At 32.3% G+C, this 21,418-nt stretch overlaps 13 protein-coding genes across 13 annotated transcripts, besides 13 other annotated features; 7 read left to right on the plus strand and 6 right to left on the minus strand.

The window, feature by feature from the left end:
* Positions 1-9: 9 nt before the first annotated feature.
* TA15830 (formate/nitrate transporter, putative) lies at positions 10-873 on the minus strand (the record flags this gene model as incomplete). Its single annotated transcript, XM_946706.1, has 1 exon — positions 10-873. One exon carries the CDS (start codon positions 871-873, stop codon positions 10-12), a length of 864 nt encoding a protein of 287 aa, XP_951799.1.
* Positions 85-153: a sequence feature (6 probable transmembrane helices predicted for TA15830 by TMHMM2.0 at aa 37-59, 69-91, 112-134, 164-186, 193-215 and 241-263).
* Positions 229-297: a sequence feature (6 probable transmembrane helices predicted for TA15830 by TMHMM2.0 at aa 37-59, 69-91, 112-134, 164-186, 193-215 and 241-263).
* Positions 316-384: a sequence feature (6 probable transmembrane helices predicted for TA15830 by TMHMM2.0 at aa 37-59, 69-91, 112-134, 164-186, 193-215 and 241-263).
* Positions 472-540: a sequence feature (6 probable transmembrane helices predicted for TA15830 by TMHMM2.0 at aa 37-59, 69-91, 112-134, 164-186, 193-215 and 241-263).
* Positions 601-669: a sequence feature (6 probable transmembrane helices predicted for TA15830 by TMHMM2.0 at aa 37-59, 69-91, 112-134, 164-186, 193-215 and 241-263).
* Positions 697-765: a sequence feature (6 probable transmembrane helices predicted for TA15830 by TMHMM2.0 at aa 37-59, 69-91, 112-134, 164-186, 193-215 and 241-263).
* Positions 874-1,644: 771 nt separating the features above from the next.
* Positions 1,645-3,592, plus strand: TA15825 (26S protease subunit, putative; the record flags this gene model as incomplete). Its single annotated transcript, XM_946707.1, has 2 exons — positions 1,645-1,671; positions 1,715-3,592. The coding sequence occupies 2 exons, from the start codon at positions 1,645-1,647 to the stop codon at positions 3,590-3,592; spliced, it is 1,905 nt and encodes a 634-aa protein (XP_951800.1).
* A 101-nt stretch (positions 3,593-3,693) lies between these two features.
* Positions 3,694-6,777, minus strand: TA15820 (uncharacterized protein; the record flags this gene model as incomplete). The annotated part of the gene is made up of 2 exons (XM_946708.1): positions 3,694-6,641; positions 6,729-6,777. 2 exons carry the CDS (start codon positions 6,775-6,777, stop codon positions 3,694-3,696), a joined length of 2,997 nt encoding a protein of 998 aa, XP_951801.1.
* A 393-nt stretch (positions 6,778-7,170) lies between these two features.
* Positions 7,171-7,467, minus strand: TA15815 (uncharacterized protein; the record flags this gene model as incomplete). Its single annotated transcript, XM_946709.1, has 1 exon — positions 7,171-7,467. One exon carries the CDS (start codon positions 7,465-7,467, stop codon positions 7,171-7,173), a length of 297 nt encoding a protein of 98 aa, XP_951802.1.
* Positions 7,468-7,569: 102 nt separating this feature from the next.
* On the minus strand, positions 7,570-8,205 carry TA15810 (uncharacterized protein; the record flags this gene model as incomplete). The annotated part of the gene is made up of 1 exon (XM_946710.1): positions 7,570-8,205. The coding sequence occupies one exon, from the start codon at positions 8,203-8,205 to the stop codon at positions 7,570-7,572; it is 636 nt and encodes a 211-aa protein (XP_951803.1).
* TA15805 (uncharacterized protein) lies at positions 8,183-8,719 on the minus strand (the record flags this gene model as incomplete). Its single annotated transcript, XM_946711.1, has 1 exon — positions 8,183-8,719. The coding sequence occupies one exon, from the start codon at positions 8,717-8,719 to the stop codon at positions 8,183-8,185; it is 537 nt and encodes a 178-aa protein (XP_951804.1).
* A 584-nt stretch (positions 8,720-9,303) lies between these two features.
* On the minus strand, positions 9,304-10,176 carry TA15800 (uncharacterized protein; the record flags this gene model as incomplete). The annotated part of the gene is made up of 1 exon (XM_946712.1): positions 9,304-10,176. The coding sequence occupies one exon, from the start codon at positions 10,174-10,176 to the stop codon at positions 9,304-9,306; it is 873 nt and encodes a 290-aa protein (XP_951805.1).
* Positions 10,177-10,825: 649 nt separating this feature from the next.
* On the plus strand, positions 10,826-11,688 carry TA15795 (uncharacterized protein; the record flags this gene model as incomplete). The annotated part of the gene is made up of 2 exons (XM_946713.1): positions 10,826-11,035; positions 11,065-11,688. The coding sequence occupies 2 exons, from the start codon at positions 10,826-10,828 to the stop codon at positions 11,686-11,688; spliced, it is 834 nt and encodes a 277-aa protein (XP_951806.1).
* Positions 10,862-10,930: a sequence feature (4 probable transmembrane helices predicted for TA15795 by TMHMM2.0 at aa 13-35, 39-56, 63-82 and 102-121).
* Positions 10,940-10,993: a sequence feature (4 probable transmembrane helices predicted for TA15795 by TMHMM2.0 at aa 13-35, 39-56, 63-82 and 102-121).
* Positions 11,012-11,035: a sequence feature (4 probable transmembrane helices predicted for TA15795 by TMHMM2.0 at aa 13-35, 39-56, 63-82 and 102-121).
* Positions 11,065-11,100: a sequence feature (4 probable transmembrane helices predicted for TA15795 by TMHMM2.0 at aa 13-35, 39-56, 63-82 and 102-121).
* Positions 11,158-11,217: a sequence feature (4 probable transmembrane helices predicted for TA15795 by TMHMM2.0 at aa 13-35, 39-56, 63-82 and 102-121).
* A 359-nt stretch (positions 11,689-12,047) lies between the features above and the next one.
* On the plus strand, positions 12,048-12,611 carry TA15790 (ran binding protein, putative; the record flags this gene model as incomplete). The annotated part of the gene is made up of 5 exons (XM_946714.1): positions 12,048-12,088; positions 12,155-12,219; positions 12,257-12,311; positions 12,345-12,417; positions 12,477-12,611. 5 exons carry the CDS (start codon positions 12,048-12,050, stop codon positions 12,609-12,611), a joined length of 369 nt encoding a protein of 122 aa, XP_951807.1.
* Positions 12,612-12,686: 75 nt separating this feature from the next.
* On the plus strand, positions 12,687-14,237 carry TA15785 (5'-3' exonuclease, putative; the record flags this gene model as incomplete). The annotated part of the gene is made up of 2 exons (XM_946715.1): positions 12,687-14,136; positions 14,167-14,237. 2 exons carry the CDS (start codon positions 12,687-12,689, stop codon positions 14,235-14,237), a joined length of 1,521 nt encoding a protein of 506 aa, XP_951808.1.
* Positions 14,238-14,277: 40 nt separating this feature from the next.
* TA15780 (uncharacterized protein) lies at positions 14,278-15,138 on the plus strand (the record flags this gene model as incomplete). The annotated part of the gene is made up of 1 exon (XM_946716.1): positions 14,278-15,138. The coding sequence occupies one exon, from the start codon at positions 14,278-14,280 to the stop codon at positions 15,136-15,138; it is 861 nt and encodes a 286-aa protein (XP_951809.1).
* Positions 15,139-16,043: 905 nt separating this feature from the next.
* TA15765 (uncharacterized protein) lies at positions 16,044-18,380 on the plus strand (the record flags this gene model as incomplete). The annotated part of the gene is made up of 1 exon (XM_946717.1): positions 16,044-18,380. One exon carries the CDS (start codon positions 16,044-16,046, stop codon positions 18,378-18,380), a length of 2,337 nt encoding a protein of 778 aa, XP_951810.1.
* A 299-nt stretch (positions 18,381-18,679) lies between these two features.
* Positions 18,680-18,784: a sequence feature (Signal anchor predicted for TA15760 by SignalP 2.0 HMM (Signal peptide probability 0.062, signal anchor probability 0.696) with cleavage site probability 0.025 between residues 35 and 36).
* Positions 18,680-21,386, plus strand: TA15760 (mono-oxygenase, putative; the record flags this gene model as incomplete). The annotated part of the gene is made up of 12 exons (XM_946718.1): positions 18,680-18,848; positions 18,880-19,017; positions 19,051-19,640; positions 19,671-19,832; positions 19,862-20,060; positions 20,096-20,205; positions 20,239-20,403; positions 20,433-20,562; positions 20,595-20,608; positions 20,639-20,729; positions 20,794-20,875; positions 20,906-21,386. The coding sequence occupies 12 exons, from the start codon at positions 18,680-18,682 to the stop codon at positions 21,384-21,386; spliced, it is 2,331 nt and encodes a 776-aa protein (XP_951811.1).
* Positions 18,698-18,757: a sequence feature (1 probable transmembrane helix predicted for TA15760 by TMHMM2.0 at aa 7-26).
* Positions 21,387-21,418: the final 32 nt, after the last annotated feature.

Here is a 21,418-nt window from a genome sequence, read left to right on the forward strand (position 1 = left end):
AGTTTTAGATTACACAATGAGAGCCTTGATTTCGACATCATCGCTTCTTGAGTCTTTGAAAATAGGATGTTTCGGGGTTTCTCTGTACATAAATGCTATTGGTAGTCCCATGAACATTGTTCCTGCTATTGTATTACCTAAGAAGACTGGAATAAGGTTACGATAATAAACGTCCAAAAATGATACACCTGATTGTGAAATCAAAGCTGCGTTTAGAAGATAGAAGTTAGCAATAGTATGCTCCAGGCCTCCTGCTGCAAAAGCTCCTATATGTGCGAATACTATTAATACTGCACCTGCTGAATCATAGCATGCGTAAAATGACCACACTGCCAGGCAAACAAAGCAATTACATCCTATAGCTGAGAACATGGTTTTCCAAAAAGGCTTGTTTGTCTTAGCAATGGCCATATCTAGCAAATAAGGAGCTCCTTTTCCTACATCTTTAAGGAAGTAAGTGGTTCCTCCAGAAAGGATCAATGCCCCAATAACCGCGCCTATATAGTTCCCCATGATTGAGATACCCAATTTAAGAAAGTAATTTAAAAAAGTTATATGCTTTTTACACAATGCAAATGTAAAACTCATAGTATTTCCTGTATATAAGTCACTTCCAGTGAACAGAATCGCACACAATGCCCCAGGGAATATTAAACTGAAGGCTGCCCTGGCTGCTCCATTTGAAGCATCCTGTTCATAAAACAGTGATGCTATAACAGATGCGGCATAACCGCCAATGGCGACGAACCAACCACCTAACAATGATTTCACAAAGAGGGTTAAGATATTTCCATTAACCTTATCACCCGCCTCTTTTGCTATCCTTTCGTAATTATCCTTCGCGCTTGCGAGTTGTCTAGTATATTCAAACATTGTTTTTTACTTTAAATGAAAATTATATTTTCAGGATTAGTAAGAATTAAAAAAATGAGCATACTACAGAAGATTTGTATAATTTAGAACAAAATTCTATTCTAATATAAAGCGAAAAATTTTTAGATAAAAAAGTAATTGAAAATTAGAGAGATCTAAAATACAAATGAATTGATATAATAAAATCATTAAATGTGTGGTTTAGCGTGGCGAAAGTACATGTTATCAAAATCTTTTCAGAATCTAAGATATTTTTAAACTACATTCTCGTATATTTTTTAATTATAAATATTAAATAGGTTATAGTTAGTTTAATTTAATAATTCATTTATTTATTTAGAATCCTAAAATTGTGTTGATATAGTACTTTTATTGATAAAAGGAGTAAAATGTGTTAGTAATTCGGCTTTGAAATTTCAATTTTCAATGCATTTATATCAATATTTGAAATTATTCCGGTTAATTTTTATGATTCCATTCTTCCATACTTATTTTTAATAGATTCTACGATAATTATATTGCATTCAATATGAAATTCCGTTTATTCCAATTGAATTTATGATTTTATATTCTTTTATTTTTCTTCATTTTTGTATTTTATTGTTACATTAGGTTTTCTTCGTATAACCTGACGAAGGTGAATTCACACATATATCACTTTTTTCAAAAACACTTATTTTATTATTTCCCTCTATGTGTATTTCATTTTATTCCTCATTAAATGATTTTTAATATAACTTTTTTTTATTTTCTTATTATTTGCCAGTCCGAATGACAGACGATGACTTCTATCTAAAAGTAAGACATTCCCATGATTTAAAATACATAATATTATTTTCAGGCATTAACACTCGCGTATGATTCCGAATTACCACCAGAATGTGCCTTAAAAATAGCAGAAATGCTCAACAACCTGTATTATAGCCAAGAAGATGTGTGTACAGATGAAACTTTGGGAGTTTTGTACTCATTTAATGATGAAATCTCAGAAGATTTTAATGATTCTTTGAACCCAAACTTCGATGTGTTAATAAATAATATAGATACTAATTATAATTTCAACCCTTATGTAAGTATATACGACAATTCAAGACTACTTCAAGAAGAGGGGTCTGAATCAAAGGTTAAAAGAAGATTATACATGGATAACTTCTTTGAAGGTGATTCCTACGTTTCAAATATTCCACTCACTAATGTGACAAGAAGGTATTTGATAAACACAATTAATGAAAATATTTTCGAGAGGTCAAAAATCGCAAATACTAAATCAGAGCCTCCTAAAAAGTCTGAACCGGGACCTATTTTGAAAAAACCTGAACCAAAGGATAAAATTGTACCTGATGAGCCCAAGTTACAGAAGTCTGCGGATGATTATAGGAATTTGAACAATTATCATCCGAAAGTACAAACTAATAGTTCCACAAGTGAAAAAAATTATTCGAACATCGTGAACAATGCACCTTACGTCAAGCCTAAGTCAATTAACAAATTTAATGCCAATAATAAGGTTGAAAAGAACGTCGGCTTCAAGTCAGGCCTTGAGTATCTTAATTCCCAAATTAAGGAAGGTAACGCAAAACCTATGGAAGAAATCGATCTAACGAAATCTAATGTTTCAGATTACAAAAATCTTGCAAGAAATCAGTTGAATGACCAATACGCGAAACAAAATTCTTATCCCGGCTACAATTTGGGTAATTATAACAATTATAAGCCACGCCAAGGCATGAACAACAAAGTTGATGGACCTCATTTGGATCCAAAATATCTGCCGCTTGTTACGGGAGATGTGACACCCGAAATGATTAGCATGGCCTTGGATATGAAAGTGTTGGAATGCCAAAAAATAACAAAGGACGATATCGTAGGACTAGACGACGTTAAAAAGGTGGTCATTGATAAAATAGTTAATCCAATTTTAATGCCGAACCTTCATATTGGTTTATTTAAGGCACCTAAAGGCATTTTATTATTCGGTCCTCCTGGAACTGGAAAGACCACCATCGCAAAATGGATTGCAAATGTATCCAACGCTACATTTTTTGAGATATCACCCAGTTCCATAACTAGCAAATTTTACGGGGAATCTGAATCCATAATAAAGACGCTTTTCAAGGTTGCTTTGGTTGATTCCCCCTCCTTGATATTCATAGACGAGGTTGACGCTGTCTTGGGGAAGAGAAAATCAACAGACGACGATTCTAGCGTTAGAATGAAAAACCAACTTCTTCAGATGATGGATGGCATAAACTCTGGCAGTTTATCTGTGGACAAGGAATCAGGTGAGGAAAGGGTTGTCATAGTTATAGGAGCAACTAACAGGCCTCATATGATGGACTCCGCTGCTCTTAGAAGATTTACAAAGAGAATATTGATCCCTCCCCCCGACCATGAGACCAGAAAAAAGTTTATTATAGACATAATCAACAAGCGTTCTAGCAAGAAATGTCTTCTCAGTGAAGAGGATTTAGAAAAGATCTCTGTTTCAACTGATGGTTGGACTGGTTGTGACCTTTTAACTCTATGTTACAAAGCTGCTGAATATTGTTACGACGACACGATTGACCTGTTTGGTGGAATCGAAAACATAAAAAGTTTCAACGACTTTAGGGGCGTTGAGATGAAGGACATTGAGCGCGCTTTGGAGTGCACTCGGCCCTCGACTGATGAAGGTATGGAATTTTTCTTGGATTGGAGTTCTAAGCACGGCTCTGTTTAATTATGTTTCTTTCTTAATCGTTTGCTATTTATAAATCTGCTTGCAATAATGACATAAATTAATTTAATAGATTATATATGCACATATTTTAAAATATTGAATCAAAGTGGATTTTTTTTAGCACCTCTGGATTCCATGAACTCATCGGCTGATTTTTCAAATATTTCCTTTAAAATTGCTTTCTTCTCACTCACTTCAATATCACTTTGGGCGAAATCATCTTCAAGAACTTCCACCACTTCTTCTTGCTCGTTTCCCATCTTTTCGTTATCCACGTAAACTTCATCAAAGTTTTGGGATGAGACTGGTCCGGAATCATCCATAAAACTTTTCGTTCCCCCTGATTCACCTAGTAACCAATAATCTTGATTCGACTCTGTATTTTGTTCAACTTGGTCATCTTCTTCGGATTCTCCATTCTGCTGATCTTGTTCGGAGTCATTTTCATCCGAACTATTTTCATCTAGAGGAACATCAGGTTCGTTTTCAAGACTATCTTGAGATTGTTCATCTTCATCTTCAACTGATGCAGATTCCTCCTCTGAAGTTTCAGTTTCCTCATCTTCTGATTCTTCTTCTTCGACATCATTATCTTCGTATTCATGTTCCTCGTCATCTTCGACTTCAAAGTCTGATTCACTTTCTTCCTCTTCCTCACTTTCATCTTCTTCCTCCTCCTCATCTTCATCATCTTCATCTTCGTATTCCTCGTCCTCAGAATCATAATATTCTCCATCTAAAGTATGATCTCCAAGATCGCTATCTAACTTATTACTCTGATTTCCCCTATGCATGCTCATTACGCTATCGTCAGCTCCAGAGTAAGCAGGTGGACTCTTAGTTTTCGTTTCTAACTGAGAATTGGTTGTGATGTTTGATATGTAGGTATTGAGGTTCTGAAATGTTTCTTCTATGCTTGAAGATTTAGAATAACTTAGATTGTGAATGAAAGTTTCTGGATGAGTGTCGTTAAAAAGGGAAACTAGATTATTTGAAGCTCTGGCTAGGACCTTTGATACTAGTTCGGAGTCTGAAAATTTATTATTTAGTGATTTTTTAAGAGCACTTAGATCTTGGTTCAGGTCATTCAAGTTATATTCCCTTTTTAAAAGTTTGCTCCTTATGATATATTCCTTCCTATCTACATAACTTGCAAGCTGCTCCATCATTAATGTCCTATTTTTATTTTCTAATTTTCTAATCAGGTCGTCGAGCGTTTCAGAGAGCTCATTCAATTTCATTTGATACTCTTCGCGTGTTCCGAAGGCGTTTGATTCGAAATAATTCAAGCTTGTGAATTTTGATGATAGGGTCAAGTTTAGGAGTGCTTTGCCATCCATTGGTAGCTTTGGTGCCACTTTTGCACGAATTTCCTTCAAGAATTTAATTAACGCCTCCTTCAAAATCACATTATTCTCGTTTAAAAACACTGATGAAAGCATATCGTTTAAGTTATCCACTGTCAATGTATTTGACTTGTTGAAATGTGTAGCCATTTTTTTCAGGTACTCTCCAAACATTCTTCCGTTAACTTGTTGGCGAGACATGGCGTAGTTGAGAGTGTCGTGATAGAGAAGTGACTTGAGTTGGTCGAGTTTTTCGTGAAACAGGCTGCTGAGATTGGATGTGAGGGTAAAGTCGTCATAACTTAATCTTGTGAACTTCTTGAAGTCGTCTTTGTCAGACGACAGAAGCTTCATGAAGAAATCAGTTAGGTTTGAATCTTCATTATCAGAATAATCTTTATCGCCGTATGGATGTGTTGAGAGTGTTGGATGAGGAAGTGATAGATACTTCCGGTTATTAAATACTTCGAAGGAGTCCAACATTTCGTTTCTGAAATTCGGTTCTCTTTCTTCCGTGGTGAAAAGGTCCAGATAATTTTCGAAAATTCCCTGTTCCACCAAGGTTTCTGGTGTGAAAATGCGATCATCTATACATTTGACAAACCCTGAGGAGTCTCTAAAGACAAATTGCACTATTGGTGCACTCCACAGTTCCTTTCGATCACTATTGTACTTTTCTGAGTCTTCAAAGTCTTGAACCAAATCAACAAAATTCTGACTGTCGTATGAACGACTCAGAAGTCGGGTTCCTTGTCCCTTTATCATTTCCAAAAACTCATTTTCATCTTGTAAATTTTCACTACTTCCCAAGGTCTCGTTTGAAGTTGGCTTTTTGGTCAGCTGGATCATCGCTCTTACAGAGTTATAGATTCCGTTCATTAATGAATATTTTACATTACAAAACACAAGATTTGACAGTGAAAATGCAAACAGTAGCATTTTCACTTTATTTTTTTCAGAGTGTTCAAATCCTTCAAAGTCCAAAAACACGTATGCATGTTTTTCTTGATAAACTGATACATAGACCCATACGGATCCATCGGTGAGCATGTTATTTGGGTCTATATATGATTCGGATATGTTAAAACTTGTGTTATCTTTTCCCACCAAGAGACTTGCTAAAAAGCTTTTTCCTGATTTGGGATCTCCTACGAAGCTTACTGAGACTACGTTTAGGTTTCCAACTTGTTTTTGTACTATATTCATGGCGTTTTTGTCTATTTTACACACTAATTTTCCCTCCTCTGTTTCTGTAAAGTTAATTAATCTAATCGCTCTTGGCGTTATTATTTTCGAGAACCCTTTAAATGGAGCTATTAATCTGGGCATTGAATACACATCAAATGGTACTTCAAATAGGCCTTTGACTCTTGCTTCTGGCACTACTGTATCTTTATCGGAGTCTACGAATTCTAATTCGTTAAATTGTTGATTTGCATTATTATCATTGGTATGTGTGCTTAGCTGTTCTTGTCTGTTCGATTGTGTTTCTCTACGAAACGTCGTTTCTCCTCCCATATGTCCTCTAATTTTTCCATTGGAATCAAATGTATTCTCTGGTAGATAAATATGATTTTTTGGGTTCGGTTTATAATAATTTACAACGTCTAATAGGTTTGTCAATCTGGACTTTGACCATTCTGGTCCGAATGACAGGGTTGCTTCGTTCTTGAGGTGGCCATCGTTTCTGACTACGAAGTTCCCTAAATCTTTCAATCAGAAATATAAATAAAATACTATTTATTAAGAATTTATTTACACATTTAACTAAAACTTGAGCTATCTATTACCTCTTTCTCCTTCAACTTCGTGTAATTCCCCTGAGCTGGGTATTTCCATTTTGCAATGTGTACAAGAATTAAGTATCACTATGCTTTGGTTAATTCTCAAATCAAACTCATTAAATAGCAACCAAAACCAAATATAAAAGTTTCATTTAATTTTAGACATCTATTTTATCCTTATCGTTTAATTTAAAACTACACATTAAAAAATTACTCTGATTTAATAAATATAGATATATTAATTAAACGAAAACAGGGGAAACATAAACATAAAATTATGGTTATGAAATTAAAATTTCATATTTAATTTTAGGATAAAAAATAACGAATATTGAAAAAAATACAACTATTCAGTTTTAATATTTTTTAATATCGTAAGCCACACATCATGAAAAATAAATATGTAAATAAATCTGTACTTAAATTAAGTTTACATTCTTCATTTTTTTCAAATAATTATATAATTTGTACTATTTGGCCATTCGTAGACGAGGTATTCCTGTGTTGAATTTTGGCATTGACATCCAGAACACTCTTTTTCTTTAATTACTTTTACTCTTTGTAATTCCTGGTAAACTGGTCCCTTGTTTCCTTTATGTACAATTATTGTTGTTGAACATTTGGGTGTATTTGAGCAATGGCTTATTTTATATGTTGTCATCTTCCTACAAATATTTAATTGATTTACCAAAAAATAAATCCTAAAATTCAACTCAAATGCATGTTTACATACGTTTTTTAGCATTTATTTATTTACATGTAAATTTATTGTTCTGTCTCAGAGATGGATTTAGATACTAGATAGAATGTATGTGTGTAATCTAAAAGATTAATAAACACATAGTCACTATACTATGTTGTATGAACAAGAGCAGACGTCACAGTCGAATGTTTGAATACCTAGGGCAGTGGCCTCTTTTGTAATAAATAATATTTGACCACAACGACATGTGACGTACGGAATACCCTCAAACACATCAAGAGAGTTTCTGGAAATTTCTATATAGAATCTCGAAGATAAGTTGTCCTTACTATTGATACATCTAAATCTGCTTGTGGGACTCTGCCGCGATTTTGGTGAATCCTCTAATAATTGATTCGGCTTGCATAATGTACAAGTAAGGGGTTCTGAATTTTCTGATTTATGGTACCGGCATGATTGTTGTGAATTTCCATGGCGGGTATCATAGCAGGAACAACTATCGGAAATACAGGACAAATGACATAATTGGCGATTTTTACCATTTAAAACTACATTAAAATAATAATCGAGAAGTTTGTATGCTTCCAAAACAGAGTCCAAACCTCTATCTAAACCACAATTTTTGTCCGGGTGTACGGACTTTACGATTCGGTTATAATTACTCTTTACTTTGGGGAAATCTATTTTCAATTCGTTAGATAGTTCAAGAATTCGTACAGCGTCGGTGAGCTTGTTTATCATGTAACTTTCCATTGCGTTAAACGGTTGGAGTCTCTTCATCTAACTTCTTCTCGGTTTCTTCAGCACCTTTACTAGTTTTGGATTCAATTTTATGACTTTCTGATCGATCTTGAAGATATTTTTCCCTGGCCTTTTTGGCTTCCTCAGCATGTGAACTAAGAGAAACCATTTTAACCTTATGTTTAAGTTCATTTAACTCTTTAATCTTTTCGTCTATATTTTTGGTATCTTCCATATTAAAGGTCAATGCGCCGGCACTGTAAAGCTTATCCAAAGCTTCGTCAAAACTAAGATCATCACACTGATCACTGGAAAATGAACAAAATGAGTGAGTGATAGGCATGATAAATTTTTTATAGGCATCATTACAATTCCCAGGGGTATAGCAAGCTTTGTCATCCCTAATGATCTCAGAACATTTATCCATTATCAGTTTGCAGGCATTCATTTTAAAATCACTGAGTGACAAATCTATATCACTCAATGTATCGGTGCTTGTGGTATGACCACGAAGTCCAGGATGGGCAGTAAGAGAACCGACATTTATAATCATCACTTAGAAGATAGATTATAAATCTACAGATCCAAATAATTTATAATAATAGAATTTCCAAACAAACAGTTCGTCAGATCCATGATTAAATCACAATGAGGATTTTAATGTTCGTGACAAAAAACTCCGATGGGTTAAATACCAAAATAAGCGATACTAAACTATAAGATAGACATTAAACATAAATGGTATAAAATCATGAGATTAAAGAGACATCCATTAATAATACATGATAAAGATGAAAATAGTCGAGACGGAGTGAGGTAAGGGTACCGCATGCACCACCAGCGAAAATTCGTTAGACACTAAAATTCTTGAATCTACACATGACTTCCATCAATAATTTTATCAATATAACATTTTTATGTATCACAGTTTGTTCCTATATTCGCATACTATCTCAGTTCATTCACCACATTTCGAACACGTCTACCCATCGTTGAACTCACTCCCTTTTCCCTCACTTTCTTAAAAAATTACACTTTTCACTCAGATTTGTAAATTATACTGTACATTATTTTTTTATCATTATTTAAATAAAAAATCCTAGATATTTTAGATCTAGAATCAGTTTTAGCCTGTATTTATTTAAATGTTCTCCCCAGGTTATTCTCCTCTTTGTATGATACAACTCCTGTTCCGAACGTCATCCTGGCCGCACCTTTGGTTATGCAATCGTTAGGAACTTTTGTTAAACAGGATTTTAAATTTAAATCTCTCCCGGAGAATCCTCTGAACAATTCATTGCAAGTCCTAAGAAATGATTCTGGGTCAGTTAGGTTAGTAATTGTTCTCGTCCCTGACGATATTACCAATTTGGTTGGAGGTATGTATTTTAATAATCCAGGTAGGTTCCTTAGAAATGTCAGGTTGACTGGGTCTGTCGTATTTGTGCCAGGAATTTTCACCGATTCTAGATTTTTAAACATTTCATCAGAAATTGAAATCTCAAAATAACAGCCTCTTTGCAAAGCAGAATTTATGAAACCGCGTTTCAGTTTAAACGGCGAATAATAACAGTAAACGTTTAGATTTATTAGGTCGCAATTTAGATTCTGGCAGGCAACCTGAAAAGATCTTTTACTGGTAGGAATTACGCTAAAAATCTCAAACTCGTTAGAAACTTCGAATTTTATAAGAGAATTTGGTTTAAACTCGTCCATAAGCAGCACAGTAATTCTCCTAACAAAGTTATTCCCCAAAATCAAGCCTGATTCAACTGAAATGGAAGAAATTAAGGGAAATATCTGATTACTCAGAAGAGGACCTAAATCATTAGTTCTTGAATTTCCTTTATGTTCCTCAAGATGATCATCAAATTTCATTTGATTTATTCCTTGTTCGTTTGCTATAAAGTAAACATTGAATCCTATGGTTGACCATCCAATACTTGTCGCATACTTTACGGTACGGCATGCGTTTTCGTAACCTGTCCATACAAAATTCAAGTCGATCATTTTTTGTAGAATCGTATTTAGCTATAAGTTCCATTAATGGTTGTTAGAAAGTACTTAAATAACACAGCGTTTAAACATACTCCTTAATTAATAAAACTGGTGAAATTTGTCATAAACACATTTTTAATATATATGTTAATATCCAAGAATTCCATTAGTAATAAACATGATTGAAGGTGAAATTTAATAAATATAGATATTTCCAATATTTCTCTGTTTAAGGCGTTAAACAGACTTTAATTATTTTACTATATCTAATTTCCATGTTATTTAATACTATTTTGACATTGTGGTCAAATTAATGTACAAAATGATGTAAATGTTGCAAAATCATACTTCTACAGAAATATAAAAGAATAACCAAGGTTACATAAATAAAATAATATGTATTTATATATAATTGTTTTAAATTTAATTTATTAAATTTGTTAGTTTCTATAATGATTTCAATTCTCTTCATTTTACACTATTTTTTATATCTGTTCAAAACATAAAATTTGACTATAATGAATTTACAGTTTCGTTTTATTTTACTTAAAATTTATAAATAATTAACTAGTCACTATCAATATGTTAATGTGTAAACAATGTGCAAAGGTGTTTTAAATTAAGTTCTCGAATTTCTTAGTCCACAATTTATATAACTTCAATGAAGGTTTCTTCTAAAGAAGTACCCTTAAAAAAACTTTGGAGAGCAAATCTTGTATTATCTGTGTTATTTCACATTTGTTTATTGGTAATATCAATTACCAGCCGAAACCCCGTCTTTTTTGTACTTTGTTATTTTGTAACATTCTTATCATCTTTAATCTTGTTCGACTGGAAGTACTTAACTCTAATTTTGAATATTTTCATTCAGGTAAATTTGTTTCTCAAATTGTTGTTTAGGTTTTTTCAATTGTTTCATCACTTTATATTTGTTTTTCTCCTAAAATACCTGAAAGTTCATTTAAGGCTAGATGGCATAAGGATTCTCTAAAATGGATGTTTCCTTTAGTTTGTTTTCATTCTGTTTCTGTTTCCGTTACGATTATTTGCCTGAAGAGGAAATATAATGTTAATGATGAGTTCCCATTGAGTGATGTAATATCGGTTTTGAAAAATCCCGAACCATACTTTAGAGAGTGTAAAGAGCTCAAGGAGAAACTTCTCGAGAACCAAAAAATCGCTCAAAGAATGAGGATGATAGAAATTCGAAAGGAAGAAGAAGTGGCTAAAAAAATTGTGGACAGTCTGTATAGTTTCACAAATAGGTCAAATTTCCCCGAGCTAGAGACAAGAACAAATAGAACTACTGGATCCAATATTATGGATAAATACAAGGTTGAAAGATCCAATTTTAATGAATTTTCTCAAGATATGGAAGTCAAATATATTGGAAATGATGCTAATTTTAATTTTCATATTTCCATTCCTGAAGAAATGGAGTCTGTTGATTCTATTAGTTGGGTCAATGATACAACTAATAGGAACTCAAATGAAAAATTAGATGAATCCAACGATTCAAATTAAATATTGAAGGAATATGTTTTGTTTAAAAGAGATATTATATTTTAATTAAGTTTAATATGATGAATAATCCTATATTATTAATATTTTTAATATGTATTAATTGTAAGAGGTGGTTATCTCATGAGATTCCATCTCTGTGTTTATGTTTTTTATAATTTTAATAACTTATTTTTCATTACTATTATTTACGGATTTTTGTATCATTGTAAAATATAATTTAAGATCATTAAATTTTGTTGTGGTGATTTTTTGTAACATAATTTTGATTTACACTTGTAATATCCTTCATTTTTATTTTTTATATGTTATCATACTAAGTTATCCTACACCTCCATCTGTTCATTCTCCTCTTTTTATTTATGGAAAGAAGGGAAGGCGACTGGTTCTGTCCCGATACTTCGTTAGTTTTATCCATTTCTACATTTTACACTATTATCAATACTCTTGTGTAATCTTTTATTTTTAGGTGTGGTAACCTAAATTTTTCAAAGCGCACCAAGTGTAATATTTGTGGAAAACTTAGACCAACAAGTAGTAAATTTGTGTGTGTTAAACATTTTTTTTATAGATCAGTCTTCCAACCTAGCGACCACTCAAAAACAAGGAGATTGGACCTGTAACAAGTATTTTATCATTATTATAACTTTTTATAAAAGGTGTGGAAATTTAAACTGGGCAAGAAGGACACATTGCAACATCTGTAATATATCCAAGACATCGCAAGAACCGGTAGGATTATAAATAATTTCTTCATGAATATAAATATTCATTTTAAAATGTATTTTCAGGAAGATAGATTGGGAAGAGGAGGAGGCTATTTTGATCTTTTTGACCCTAAAGATAGGAAGGAACACGATTCAGAAGACGAAGAATACGACGAATTTGGTAGAAAGAAAAAGAAATCATTAAAGAATAAGAACTAGTGAATTATAATTTTTCTATAGCTTCTAAAATAACTAAACAGTGAACTACATTATCTAATAAATACAGACATTGATATGGGAATTAAAGGACTCATCCCATTTTTGAGTGAAAAGGTGCCTTCAAGTATTAGTGAATTGTCTCTGGAATGTTTATCTGGAGAATCGCTTGCAATCGATGCTAGTGCGGCACTATATCAATTTACCATTGCCATCCGAGACTCTAGTTACTTCAGTTCTCTTGTGAATTCTAAAGGAGAATCTACAAGTCATATTTACGGCCTTATGAACCGTTGTTCTAAACTTTTGGAATACGGAATAAAGCCAGTATTTGTATTTGATTCAAAACCTCCAGAATTAAAGTCAAAAACTCTAGACAAGAGAAGACAGAAAAGAGAAGAAGCTAAAACGGATTTTAAGAAAGCTATTTCAGAAGGAGATAAGGAATCAGCGAAGAAGTTAGTAGGCCGTACCGTTAAAGTAACAAAGGATATGAACGACTCAGCAAAGAAATTGCTTCGTTTAATGGGAATTCCAGTCATAGAAGCGCTGGAAGAAGCGGAAGCTCAATGTGCATACCTGGTCACCAAGAATTTGTGTCATTTTGTAGCTTCTGAGGACACCGATACTTTGGTTTTCGGAGGGTGGTTTTTACTTCGAAATGTTACTTCAAGTGCCAATAAGAAAATCGTTAAGGTAGATTTACAAAAGGTTTTGGATGGGTTGGAATTTAACTTCGACCAGTTCGTCGATTTTTGTATTCTTTGTGGCTGCGACTACTGCGACACTCTGGAAGGTGTTGGACCTAAAACTGCATATTCTCTGGTGAAGAAATACCAAAGCTTAGAAGAAATAGTCAGGTTCAAAGGAGGCGATTACGATGAGTTTAAAGAAGCAAAGGATTATTTTTTATCTCCTAAGGTTAACGAATATGACGAGAATAGCGTGAAGATGGGCACCATAGATCCCGAGGGTTTGACTGAGTTTCTGGTTCAAGAAAACAACTTTTCGAAGGAAAGGGTGGAAAAATTTATTGAAAAATTGTTAAAGTTCAAGACTAAGAAGATACAAACATCGCTATTATCATTTCTAACAAATCCACAGCCTACTAATAAGTCCAAAAGTTTGGATGAAGGACCCAAACAGTCAAGTACCGAGGATTATAAAGTTAATACTAATCCCAGCACAAAGGGATCAAATGTTTATACTACTGATACTAATAGTACTAAGGATACTAAGGGTATTGAGTGTACTGCCACTACTACTAATAATAATTTGGAAAATAAGGTCAAAATAGAAAATGAAGAAAATGATACGGGGCGTAGAGATAGTATTGATGATCTATTTAAAGAGTTTGAAGATGAAACAAATTTATTTGAACAAGATGAATTTGAGCCAAAATCTAAGGAATATAATTTAGAAAAACAGCACGAACTTGAATTAAACGTTCATAACAGGAATGTAATACTAATCGACGACGACGATGATGAGGTTTTAACGACAGCTAATAGCGAAAAAATGAATTGCGGTAAGTGTTTCACTTGTCATTTTTTTATAGAAATTGGTAAAGTAAAAGAAGAGCCGAATAAAAAGGGTAAATTTAGTTTAATTAGCATTTATATATTTTAATTATTATTAAATTTTGCAGTAGAACGACGTAGCCTATTTGATGTTTTGGTTTCACATCGTAAACCAACTAAAAGGTTTAAAAAGTAAATCTCCTTTTACAAATCAATGGACCAATTCAAACAGAGTTATTCCTCATTATTTCCGTAAAAATTATTACACAACTCATTCTCAAGAGAGACCTCAAACTCCCAGTTATGTTCCTCATAAAGATTATATTTATGAAAATGATACATACAAAATCTGCGGAGTTCCTATACCCGATGGTTTAGTTCAATTTATTGTGCTTGAAAAGTTTGTTCCATTTGTAACCTTTTACGATATTTTCACCGACAAATCATCTCCACATACAATTCTTCCCCAAAATAACATCTTAGAATCGAACATATTTGAAAACAATAAACTTCTTTCTACATTCCGGAACCAACTGATAGAAAACATGGATAATGACGACAATAAATTATCCGAAATCGAAAAAACTAGATTGAAAAGATTGTTTGACATTAGCAATTCACATGGGATATCATGGGACGCCTTGGACAATTTATACTTAGATTTCTATACCGCCAAACAAGAGGCACTAAAGGCATGGGAACAGAATAAGCACCAATTAATAAGATTTGCAAACGAGGTCACCATAAATAGAATTGAATCTAGTAAATCCCTCAATCAAATGAGGGGTTCTGGAAGGCTAATTAAGTTATTCACACAGAGATACTATAATCGTTGGCTTAACTTATATATGTCACCATTTTCTACCGGGATGTTAATCAAGTACCTAAAGGCTCACGTAACATTTGCACTTTTAAATAGAGAAAAATACGAAGCGGTGGGTGAAAGCGTAAGTATTAAGTTTGAACGATCGGAGATAAACCCCTATTTTCAGAAACCCATTAAAAACTGATAATTTCTATTATTCAACTCTCTTCATTCTACACTATTTTTATATCTATAACTGTATGAAATCTAATTTTAATGAATTTTCTCAAGATTTAGAACTCAAATATATTGGAAATGATGCTAATTTTAATTTTCATATTTCTATTCCTGAAGAAATGGAGTCTGTTGAATCTATTAGTTGGGTCAATGATACAACTAATAGGAATTCAAATGAAAAATTAGATGAATCTAACGATTCAAATTAAATATTGAAGGAATATTTTTTGTTTAGTAGAGATATTATATTTTAAACATTACTCTATAGATATTGGTTCAATTGATTACTTAAAAGTTATTATTTAAATTTATAGTATTTTAAAATAATAAATTATTAATACATTCTTATGTTTATAAATATTGAGATTTAAATTTCATCAATGTTTATTTAATTATAAGAATCTTGAAACACCCAACTGATTGAATAACAATCATCAATTAGATATTAATCGTGATTCTATTAAATATTAAAGGAATATTTTTTGTTTGATATAAAATAAATGAAGCTATTTAATATATATCTTGCTTATTTAATTTTTATTTTATAATTTTTAAAACCAATTATGATCAGCACACACTGAACGTATTCCTTTTAAATAATTTAAGCTTATTCGTTATTTTAATTTATTAATTAAACTCCTTTTACGTGACTACAATGAATCAAGTTGAGACAAGATCTCGATGTCTCCCTTTGCTTTTATATAGTTAAATAACTATTTCTAATTTTTATTAGCCACCTTATTAGTTAGTTACATTCCTCTGTTGTTTTAATACACAATTTTACTAGCCCACATCCAACCATTTCTCATATATACCCCGTCTTGTATACAGTTCTTTATTTTTAAATCGGAAATTAAATACATAAAACACAACATGATAATAAAACTTTTGATCATAAATCTAATTTTATATATTAGAGTTTCAAAGCAAGTAATTAGAAAAGGATTTGCGTACACAGATACAAGAGGACCTTGGCATAATGATGTAAATCTTTTTCACAACGATAGGCATCTTAACTCAATATTTGTTGATATTGATTTATATCCAAACCAATTCATTGGTTTGCATTTTCAAGATGATCAAGATGTAGACAGGGTAGAGCCGATTGAAGAGGGTAAATATTTCGTTAACCTTGATGAGTTAACTAAACCCGTTGGATCATTTAGAAGAAAAAAGAATGACATAAAAAGCATTGGATCATTAGAATTGATAAAAAAAGGTAAGGACTACAAGATATATTTTGATGGTTCTAAGATAGGCGATAAGGTTGTTAAGATGTTCTTCGAGTTATTTAGCAAACAGGGTACCACAAAAGGAATCGTTCAAATAAACGTAATTCCACATTGGAAATATGTTGTTGACACGGAGGAAAAGATATTTCTTGGAGCTTCACCATATAAAGAGCTAAATTTTTTCCATTATTACAAAGAAGCAAGGTATGGAGCAAAGACTGAATTGTCTTGTGATTGGACCCAAGGTGAAACTAAAGAATTTGAAGCTAATGAGTATACAAATACTGAAACAACTATCAAATATCAAATGATAAAGCGTGATAGTTTTAGTAATATTGCTTCTAGTGTAGACACTTTGTTGTTAAATTTAACCAACAATGTGATATATTACATACCCGGTAGTAAAGCTGTGCATATGTTTACGTGTCCAGGATGGCGCACAGTGATTATATGGAATTACAAATACGAAAAATTGCCCGGATTAAATTTCTTAACCAGAAAAACAGTAAGTAATTATGTTGATCAGTCAAAAACTTTTATTATTCGTAGCGATGATTTGATTGCAATTGTTGTTCCCAAGGATACTTTCGAAATAGATTGCCTGAAAGTTTTCAAAAATTCATTTGGGGATGTAGTCCAATCAAATGAATTTTTTCCGGGTTCAATATATACTGAAATTACAGAGACAATTAAAGTTTTAAACATAATTAAAGCTGGTAGATATAATTCAAGCAATTTATATTGTAAAAATAGGAGCGAATCAGGCCCTCATGTACAGTTTAAAATTCGACCATCCTGTGACTTAAATAATCCTGATCATCTAGACAAGGATGGAATATCCTGTACAATATTCCTAAATTATTCTAATAACAAAGTTTACATCCACGCAGGTAAAACTCTTTCACTCCGTGGGCATGAATCTGGAGCGCTAACATATTATTTGGATGACCCAGATTCGATGTCACTAAAATCGAAGTTTAAACCAATACCAAAATCTGACGTTAATTTTGATGTAGCAAAGATACATGACTATTTGGAATTAACATCAAAAAAATTGAATAAATTCACGATGGGTCAGGTTTTTATTTTACTCGAGGATACACAAAAGGTTTTGAAAAATATAGTAAGGATATATATTCATGACGATAAAGCATTTAAAAATGTTAAGGTTCCAAAAATTTATGAACTTGCTCCTAATAAAAAAAATATGAAATTTAATTGTAAAGATTTGGATCCTACTGTCGAATATAATTCAATTATTTATCCCAAAGGTAAAAATACTGTTTTTCGTAACATAGTCGATACTGTTGAACCAGAAAAAATTGAAACTGTTCAGTTTGAAGAATTGTTTGGATCGAGTGGGATCACTATACTTAAAAGTCCTGAAACTGACAGTGACCTAGAAATTAACTTCGATGAAAACTATGATATAACAGCCAACCATTTGAGACCAATTTATTTTATATGCCATATGACCAGGAAAACCTTTGCACTGGGGTATGAAAACGAACATAAAGTTGTAATTTCTGTTGATCCACTATATAGTCGTGTGAATTATAAAGGTTCTGGAATCAGGGAAGACATATTTTCCAATTCCGATAATCAAGTTAAAAACGGTAGAATAGTTGATTTTGATTTAAATAAAGATAAGGATTTGAGATTCTTTTGTCCGGATTATGTTCCAGAACATTTCTTAGAAGGAGACCAGGATCAATACAAAACTGACAGTTTGAGTGAAGATACCGAAAATCCATTCAAACCATTAGTTAGGTGTTATAACAGGTCATCATTTATGAGCAGATTTTTCAAATCAAAAAGTGAGGTGAACATTTTGGAAAAAAGAACATCCGTTTCTGAATTAAGATCACTGTGGAAATTTGATATAGAGTCAATGAAACAGGGGAAAATAAGTAAAGCGTTATGTGTATGCTATAATAAGATGGGAAAGGCAAAGTCGGCTGTCTTTGTACACATATAGTGAGAAATTTTTAATTAAGTACTGATACAACGTTATGAGTAATTTAAGATTTAATAAATCCAATGAGTGGATTAAAAAAATAATTTAAATGCAGACAATACTTATGATTCTCTACGTAAAGATATTTTAATACATGATTTGTTAGTTATGTGGTTAACTCAAAACAATGTGTATGTGTAATATCTATGAAGTCAAATGTTTATTAGACTAATTGTAATATAAATTCCTTTTATAATGTTATTTGTTAATTTTAAATTTTAAATTTTATTTTTCACTCTCCATAATTTTATTTACTTTAAATGTCGCATCCTTTGAAAACTTCTGTTTTAATAGTAGGTTCTGGTCCAGTAGGAATTACATTATATCTCTTGTTATCTAGGATGAGGATTCCTTCCGTACTGGTTGAAAAGAACACAGTTTCCAGAAGCCATCCAAGAGCACATTACTTGAGTAATCGATCAATGGAAAGTTATTAATATTTTATTAATTATTTTAATAGTTTGGAGACAACTCGGTCATATCGATAAATTGTTTGAGTGTTTTCTGGAACCGCTCGACTCATGGAGATATTTTAAATATTGTCGACACGTAATAGATCCACAATTAAATCTATATGCAGTTCAAGACCACTTTGCAAGTAACAAATAATTACCTAACAAATGATTTACAGATAACTACAGATACAATAATACATATTTTGAGGAATTAAGCCCAAGCAGAATTGCTAACTTTCCTCAACATAAATTGCTCTTTCTCCTAAAATCCGTGACATTGGATAGGTCTCAGCTTTTTAAACATGATAAAAAAGAATTTTTATTTTGGATGCAAAACGAATACAACTCGATACTGTCGAAATTTAAAATTGACAACTCTAAAGCCGAAAAATTAATGAAACTAGATAGACCACTGAATTTCCCCAAGTCTCCCATTTCCCGTTCTAATTCTGAATTTACAACACAAATCCCTTTCATAGATGGTGGACTAAAATTTGAAGGCTTCTTAGAAAAAGACAAATTTATTGTTTCTATTGTAAGAAACGTAAGAGATGGCTCACTGTTTAATATACACAGTCTGTTCGTAGTGGGTACAGATGGAATACATTCCAAAGTTTCTAAAGAATTGTTCGGAGAAAGAAATGTTAATTCAAATGTTAAAGATACTTCTAACTTAAAGGAAGTGTTGAGTGTTTATTTCGAGTCACAACAACTCGGTGAGATCGTTTCTTCAAACCCAGCGATGATGTATTTTATCTTCTCACAGGTATTCACCGGTTACTAATCAAATTTATAGTGTATTTGCGTCCTAGTTTGTCAAGGAGGAAACCCGCCTGAATTTGTCGTACAAATTCCTTTTTTCCCTGAATTCGAAACAATGGACTATTTTGATGAGAAAAACTGCTCTATGCTTATTGATGAAGCAGTTGGAACTAAACTCACCGATTTAAAAATTCATGTAAGCCGATAACTCACACTCATTTTCAGAAAATTAAAAGATGGACTGTTACAACTGACGTTTCAAGAAGTTTCATAGATAAAGAAACCTGTAGAGTATTTCTGGCAGGAGATGCAGCACATTTAGTTGCACCAGCCGGTGGTCTTGGAATGAATATGGGTATATCAGATGCATATAACCTTGCTTGGAGAATCGCTAGAGTTATATATTCCAAATCCTTAAATCACAGTATATAAAATGTTTTAACCCAAATAATTATTCAGATTTGTTTGACTTTAATAATCTGATGGAAGCCATATCAAAAAATGGGTTGTCAGAAGAAGACAAGATACTACTAACAGAATATTCTCTGGAGCGTAAAGCAGTAGCAGAGGTAAAGTAAGATCAAGTTAATTAAAAACTTTAGTACACGCGTGATGTATGCTTAAAAGAAGTTGAAAATGGCTCGAAATTTGCTAAATATCTCTGGTACAACCATGAGAATACCCAGACTATCCTCAGTTTATTATCGCCAATCATTTCAAACAAATCGAGATTTTTCCCAATTTTGTTTAATTGTATCAAGTCGCTGGTTAGTTTGTTAGAAAATTTACTTTTTAGATGAAATATATGTATAACACACCCAAAAGCATGGACACAATCTCTAGTTTTTCCAAAATTTTATTTTCCAATCAGGATGGTTCATTGGGTTTAGCATTTCCAGGTTCCGATTTAGCTTATTCATACAATTGTAAGTTTAGGACTAAGTTCATCGATTTTCAGATGGTGATTTAAAGGTTCAATATAAAGTTAATAATCTTATTTAGACATCAAAATCACACAGACATTATACACCTCAATCACTGAACGGAATGAGAATACCTCACTGCTATTTTTATTCTCAATATGATTCAATAGGTACAACAACTAATGAAAATGAATATATTAAATATACTAAAATACCTAATTTAAATATTTTCAGTCTACAAAATCTCAACCGTTGATTTACCATCACTAATGCAGCCTCCAATATTTTATTGCGTATTGATTTTCGATCGAAAAATGTATCTTTGATTTTTAACTAAATCTTTCAGGATCGACCTTGTTATCCCAGAAATTGATTTAAATCTGTACTATATTTGTCTCTGGGAAACTGGATTAAGTGTAGGATCGGGATCCGAAACAGTAATAAATGACCAATTTCTTTCCAAACCTAATACCTTCATCAACAACATAGGTGAATATAACCCTCCCCCTATTCCATATTTTAATTCATTTTTAATCTTATTGAATCCATTAGGTTTGATTTCACCTAGAGCTGAATCCGATTGTAAAGTTGATGATCATTTCATCATCAACAAAATGGAGAATATTCACGATTTCGAATACTTCAACTCCACTCTCAAATACGTCTCGAAAATTAGGGAAGGAGTAGTAAAAGAAGTATTCAGCAGTAAGGAGACCCTGGACAGATTCTCTAAATCGTTGTTTGGCGAAGTTTTGAACATGGATAAAACATACATAATACTCAGGCCGGATTCCCACATTTTAAAATTTAAAACCTTAAGTGTATAATATAACTAATAAGTATATGTATATTTGGAATT

Source organism: Theileria annulata, chromosome 2 (genome assembly GCF_000003225.4).
Source record: "Theileria annulata chromosome 2, complete sequence, *** SEQUENCING IN PROGRESS ***".
NCBI classification, from domain to species: domain Eukaryota; phylum Apicomplexa; class Aconoidasida; order Piroplasmida; family Theileriidae; genus Theileria; species Theileria annulata.